The sequence below is a fragment of the Priapulus caudatus genome, unplaced genomic scaffold, assembly GCF_000485595.1.
Source record: "Priapulus caudatus unplaced genomic scaffold, Priapulus_caudatus-5.0.1 Scaffold892, whole genome shotgun sequence".
NCBI classification, from domain to species: domain Eukaryota; kingdom Metazoa; phylum Priapulida; class Priapulimorpha; order Priapulimorphida; family Priapulidae; genus Priapulus; species Priapulus caudatus.
In genome coordinates, this window is record NW_014577953.1 from 81872 (window position 1) to 89483 (window position 7612).

The 7612-nt window shown below is 40.3% G+C and overlaps 1 protein-coding gene across 1 annotated transcript in view; it reads right to left on the reverse strand.

Annotated features, from left to right (window-relative positions):
- Positions 1 to 7612, reverse strand: part of LOC106814256 (talin-2-like) — a gene marked incomplete in the record, with an annotated part of 112682 nt that overhangs the window by 70383 nt on the left and 34687 nt on the right. Inside the window, 4 exon segments of the mRNA XM_014818552.1 lie at positions 3532 to 3623; positions 4178 to 4266; positions 4899 to 4975; positions 6880 to 7047. Coding sequence (XP_014674038.1) covers positions 3532 to 3623; positions 4178 to 4266; positions 4899 to 4975; positions 6880 to 7047 — 426 coding nt within the window.

Genomic DNA, 7612 nt, shown 5'->3' on the forward strand with positions numbered 1-7612 from the left:
TTAGCAGCCGAGTAAGACGGAATGAAGCACGTATGTATGGCAGCATGTAGTAATGTATATGTATGTAATGTATGTATGTATGTATGTATATGATGTATGTATGTATATGTATGTAATGTATGTATGTAATTGTATGAATGTATGTATAGTATATGTATAGTGCATGGTAATATCGTATGTAATGTATGTATGTATATATGTAATGATGTATGTAATATGGCTGCGGAAGGAAAATATCCAGCAGGACGGGCTGTTCGCTCACCAACGTAATTGTTAAACAATCGCCCCTGACCAATTTAACTCAGACACCAATCAATGTCACCGAGGGACCGCATAAGTTAGTAAGTAATCATGTGTGTATGTAATATGTATGTATATAATATGTATGTAAATATGTATATCGAGCAAAACACGACTTTCAATATTGATCTCGTATTCATTTAGTTGGTCTAAGTATTATAACAAATAATATATACCAGTTAAGTAAAACATTATTGATGTTTTAAACATTTTATACTGATGCCATAAGTTTTCTATCACTATTTCTTTACTCTATTCACAATATATTCATATCATATCATAATTATATATATATGCATACAAATGAATATTCATATGCATTAGAATGTGCTAATTCAGTGCCTCACTAAAAGCCTTCAGAAGAGAAGCCTGTTTATTCACTGGATGAACGTAAATGCACGTGAATCACACGTGCCAAATGCTGATACCAAAGGCCAATATGTATACAAATGTATACAATGCCCAAATGCCAAGGTGAAGCCCAAATGAATATAACACACAGGGGCGGAACGTGTGCGCTGTTCAGCTGAGCTTGATGATCGTCTGCTGCTGCTGTTCATCTATCGCTCCCGACCTGTACTGCTTTCTCTGCTGCAATGTACACGTGCAACGAGAGACGTCACTGCATACCGTGTACACGCGCAAGAATGATGTCACTGCACCCTATGTACACGCGCAAGGATGAGTCACTGCACCTGTTGTACATGCACGAGGGATGATGTCACTGCATCCTGTGTACATGTGTGTGGATGTGAGTAGTATGATGTCACTCATCCTGTGTACATGTGTGTGGATGTCAGTAGTGTGATGTCACTACATCCTGTGTACAGTGTCGTCATGTCAGTAGTGTGATGTCACAACATCTTGCATATGGTGGTTTGTGTGGTGATGCCACGACAGCGACATTGCGGTGCATGGTGACAAAAAGGCTACTAGAGTCTAAAGAGCCAAATCTACTAGAGTGTGTACTGTTGAGCTAATATAGATTACGTTTAAAGCGCATAAAATGTCAATCATAACCTTGCCAGTTACATATATAAATTATATATAAAAAATTAATATAAAAAATATTAAATATATATTCGATATCGACCAATCAACCACAGCTTCCTTTTATTGCGCATTAGCGCAATGACTCACCATCTCCTGACCTTCATGACACCAGGTTGAGCCACGGATCCTTGCTCAGGATGGTGAACCTGCTGGGTCTGATGCTCAATGATCGTAGCTCTGAAAACACCACGCCACGAGACATAAGACGTACGAAATACATGACATATCACGTACAAAGTGTATCGTTTTACATTACTCGTTTAAGCCGTCGTGCATCGCGGATCAAATATAACTTGGAGACCTTTATATAGGTTGTATTGCATTTGAATTCCAGCACGGATCTGGTTAACCGAGTCGTCAACAGATGCGCTAGATTGTGACTACGTACGAATATCCATGGCAGTATGTACGGAGTCTGTAAAACATCCTGCGTATAAATAAAATTACAATGTGATACACTTGAACACGTACATGCATGCACCTACATGCACACCCAATGTCAAACAAACATTCTTTAGTAGCTTGTTAGATATTTCTGCCATGACCATCATTACTATAGTTACATCCACATAATTACTGCTATCTGAAAACATGTCAAGACAATTACTAAACACCCTTAAAAAGTACCGCATCACCAACACCACCATAAACAAAAGTTAGTACCAAAGAAAACAAAACGAAAACGAAATGAACTGCAGCTAACATGCACGCATGCATGTGCACGTTAGAGCGAAGAACAGAGCATAGCTAAAACAAGTCAGGAGTTGTTAGATTCGGCCACCAGATGGCACCGCCGCTTACTTGTATGGTGAAACGGTGGTCTTCGCAGGAGTGTACTCTCAATCGTCTCCCTCAATACCAAAGTGGTCCTTGGCCTTTTTCTGCACGCGCAGCAAATGGAAGCAAAGAAGAAAACACACAAGATGTCAGAGGCAAGAGCAAGAACAGTAGGCATTGAGAACAGACACGACCGCATATGCAAGCTGCAGTCGCACATGCACGAGCCACGATCCACCATCGCACATCTGAAACCCTAGAAAGGCTGCAAGATGTAGTAAACAAGAGAACAGTCAGCGCAATCAGGAGATCATACGTCTGTCGTCGTAAAGCGCCCTCTAAGAGATGGAAGGAAATGCGTGTCAATGAAATGACTACAACAGTTATAGGAATAGCGAAGAGCGGAAAACCACTCAGCAAGATCAGCGACATGTCTTTTCTGCATAGAGCTGCAAGAAATCCAATTGATAAAAGTAGAACCTATGACTGATAGGTGGAGGTCCGTAAGAGCATAAAAAACATGTGAATAGACGTGCCCGCCCTAGCAGCCGAGTAAGACGGAATGAAGCACGTATGTATGTCTAGCATGTATATGTATGTATGTATGTAATATGTATGTAATGTATGCCCACCCTAGCAGCCGAGTAAGACGGAATGAAGCACGTATGTATGTCTAGCATGTATATGTATGTATGTATGTATGTATGTATGTATGTATGTATATATGTAATATGTATGTAATGTATGTATGTATATATGTAATATGCATGTATATGTATGTAATGTATGTATGTATATATGTAATATGTATGTAATATGGCTGCGGAAGGAAAATATCCAGCAGGACGGGGCTGTTCGCTCACCAACGTAATTGTTAAACAATCGCCCCCTGACCAATTTAACTCAGACACCAATCAATGTCACCGAGGGACCGCATAAGTTAGTAAGTAATGCAATGTGTGTATGTAATATGTATGTATATAATATGTATGTAATATGTATATCGAGCAAAAACACGATTTCAATAATTGATCTCGTATTCATTTAGTTGGTCTAAGTATTATAACAAATAATATATACCAGTTAAGTAAAACATTATTGATGTTTTAAACCTTTATACTGATGCCATAAGTTTTCTATCACTATTTACTTTACTCTATTCACAATATATCATATCATATCATATATATATATATGCATACAAATGAATATTCATATGCATTAGAATGTGCTAATTCAGTGCTCTCACTAAAAGCTTCAGAAGAGAAGCCTGTTTATTCACTGGATGAACGTAAATGCACGTGAATCACACGTGCCAAATGCTGATACCAAAGGCCAATATGTATACAAATGTATACAAATGCCAAATGCCAAGGTGAAGCGCCAAATGAATATACACACCAGGGGCGGAACGTGTGCGCTGTTCAGCTGAGCCTTGATGATCGTCTGCTGCTGCTGTTCATCTATCGCTCCCGACCTGTACTGCTTCTCTTCTGCAATGTACACGTGCAACGATGACGTCACTGCATACCGTGTACACGCGCAAGAATGATGTCACTGCACCCTATGTACACGCGCAAGGATGATGTCACTGCATCCTGTGTACATGCACAGGGATGATGTCACTGCATCCTGTGTACATGTGTGTGGATGTGAGTATAGTATGATGTCACTGCATCCTGTGTACATGTGTGTGGATGTCAGTAGTGTGATGTCACTACATCCTGTGTACAGTGTCGTCATGTCAGTAGTGTGATGTCACAACATCTTGCATATGGTGTTGTGTGGTGATGCCACGACAGCGGACATTGGGTGCATGGTGACAAAGGCTACTCGAGGTCTAAAGAGCCAAATCTACTAGAGGTTGTACTGTTGAGCTAATATAGATTACATTAAAGCAGCATAAAAATGTCAATCATAACCATTGCCAGTTACATATATAAATTATAATATAAAAAATTAATATAAAAAATATGAAATATATATTCGATATCGACCAATCAACCACATGCTTCCTTTTATTGCTGCATTAGCGCAATTGACTCACCATCTCCTGACCTCATGACACCAGGTAGAGCCACGGATCCTTGCTCAGGATGGTGAACCTGCTGGGTCTGATGCTCAATGATCGTAGCTCTGAAAACACCACGCCACGAGACATAAGACGTACAGAAATTACATGACATATCACGTAACAAAGTGTATCGTTTACATTACTCGTTTAAGCCGTCGTGCATCGCGATCAAATATAACTTGGAGACCTTTATATAGGTTGTATTGCATTTGAATTCCAGCACGATCTGGTTAACCGAGTCGTCAACAGATGGCGCTAGATTGTGACTACGTACGAATATCCATGCAGTTATGTACGGAGTCTGTAAAAACATCCTGCGTATAAATAAAATTACAATGTGATACACTTGAACACGTACATGCATGCACCTACCATGCACACCCAATGTCAAACAAACATTCTTTAGTAGCTTGTTAGATATTTCTGCCATGACCCATCATTACTATAGTTACATCCACATAATTACTGCTATCTGAAAACATGTCAAGACCAATTACTAAACACCCTTAAAAAGTACCGCCATCACCAACACCACCATAAACAAAAGTTAGTACAAAAAGAAACAAAACGAAAACGAAATGAACTGCAGCTAACAATGCACGCATGCATGTGCACGTTAGAGCGAGAAACAGAGCATAGCTAAACACAAGTCAGAGAGTTGTTAGATTCGGCCACCAGATGGCACCGCGCTTACTTGTATGGTGAAACGGTGTCTTCGAGGAGTGTACTCTCATCGTCTCCCTCAATACCAAAGTGGTCCTTGGCCTTTTTCTGCACGCGCAGCAAATAGGAAGCAAGAAGAAAACACACAAGATGTCAGAGGCAAGAGCAAGAACAGTAGGCATTGAGAACAGACACGACCGCATATGCAAGCTGCAGTCGCACATGGCACGAGCCACGATCCACACTCGCCACATCTGAAACGCTAGAAAGGCTGCAAGATGTAGTAAACAAGAGAACATTCAGCGCAATCAGGAGATCATACGTCTGTCGTCGTAAAGCGCCCTCTAAGAGATGGAAGGAAATGCGTGTCAATGAATGACTACAACAGTTATAGGAATAGCGATAGAGCGAAAACCACTCAGCAAGATCAGGACATGTCTTTTCTGCATAGAGCTGCAAGAAATCCAATTGATAAAAGTAGACCCTATGACTGATAGGTGGAGGTCCCGTAAGAGCATAAAACAATGTGAATAGTATGAGACAATAGAAATGAGGAACAAGAAGAAAGAGAAACGGGAGAAAAAAAGACAAGGAAAGGAAAAAGAGACAAGAGAATAGACAGCATATAACGAGTGTTTCACAACCATTCCTTACTCAAATGTCTAATAACAAGACAGAAAGAGAAAGTTGCCAAAGTGAATATAATGGCAAGCTGGTGATCAGAGTTTTGAACAGTGTGTTGCAGAAGGTACAAAAGTTACGGACAGAGTAGAGAAGGTATAAAAGAAGCAAAGAATAGAAGTGGTACACTAAAGAGGATGTACAAATTAGAGGCGGTATACCACATAGAGGAGGTGTAACACACAGAGGAGCCATAAAAAATAAGAGGTCTTTTGCATAAAGGAGGAACAGAATAGAAGAGATATACTGCATAAAGAAAGAACAGAATAGAAGAGCATATACTGCATAAAGGGCGAACAATAGAAAGAGAATTACTGATAAAGGAGGAACAGAATAGAAGAGATATACTGCAATAAAGGAGGAACAGATTAGAAGAGATATACGTGCATAAACGGAGAACAGAATAGAAAGAGATCAGACTGCATAAAGGAGGAAAACAGAATAGAAAGATAACGCCCATAAAGGGAGGAACAGTAATAGAAGAATTGATATGCATAAAAGAGGAACAGAATAGAAGAGATATACTGGCATAAGGTGGGAACAGAATAGAAGAGATATACTGCATAAAGAAAGAACAGAATAGAAGAGATATACTGCATAAAGGAGGAACAGAATAGAAGAGATATACTGCATAAAGGTGGAACAGAATAGAAGAGATATACTGCATAAAGAAAGAACAGAATAGAAGAGATATACTGCATAAAGAAAGAACAGAATAGAAAAATTATGCTGCATAAAGGAGATATACGACACAGAGGCACTCAACAGAGGTGTACCACACTAAGCAAGTAGATGTAAGAGGCGTTGTAGAGAGGAGGCAAGATCGATGGAGGAGGGTACCTTCCTGCCTCCGACACATCTTCCAGCATAGTCTCCCCTTCATCCCCGTCCGAACCATACCTTTCCCGGTCCGCTTTCTGTTTACGAAATACACATGAGGCATGATGACAGACCGCCATCTATCCCTCGCACTACATAACAAGTGAACAGCCCTCTAACCACGCTCAGTGAGTGAACGAACTCAACCAGAGGATAAATCCTGGGATAAATGACAGGATAGCACTGAACATTATGTCCCTTTTAGCACGGGACATAGTGGCCAGTGCTATGCACAACTAGAACGCCTCATACAATGCCCTCTGCTACACATAATAGGATGAAGTTCATAATAAATAACAGGATTAAACGCTGCAACGGATAACGAAACCATAAATATCTGGAAAAAAAGAAGATTAATAGCCCTCGGATAAACCGATACCGATATCAACTATCCGGACGAGCTAAGTCGTGAAGGGAACTCCTCAGGCGATCCCCGTTCCCCAACTGCCTACCTTCTTCAGGATGATGTCGATGTAACCGGCAATCAGCTGGGAGATGGGTTCTCCATCGGGCGTCTGCACAGAGTAGTAGGCGTCGGAGTAGTCTCCGAAATCCAGCGTGAAACTGTTGGGCGACGCGGCCCAGCGACGCACGTGGGTGAGGGGCCACTCCTTGATGATCTGTGGGGAAAGAGGACAACAGTAAAAATATCCGTGGTGGGGAACGCAATGGTTTACAATTTTGCTTCGAGTAATTGTATGGCTCATAATTGTTATTATGATTAATTTATGTGTATAAATATAAAATATAACATGTACTATCATTTCCCAACGCTAATACTATTTCTTAAATACACTATAGAAATATTATATGTATAAATATTAATGTTGCAACGCTACATATGAGTGTCTAAGTGTGCGAGCGTGTCTTAGTGTGTCTTCGTCAAAGATAGATGAAGACAAGTGAGGGTGTTCCAAATTACCACAGAATAGTATTATTCATAACACATCCAAGATAGATGAAGACACATGAGGTGTTCCCCAATTATCACTGAACAGTAGTATTCATAACACATCCAGGATAGATGAAGACACATGAGGTGTTCCCCAATTACCGCTGAACAGTATTATTCATAACACATCCAGGATAGATGAAGACACATGAGGTGTTCCCCAATTATCACTGAACAGTAGTATTCATAACACATCCAGGATAGATGAAGACACATGAGGTGTTCCCCAATTA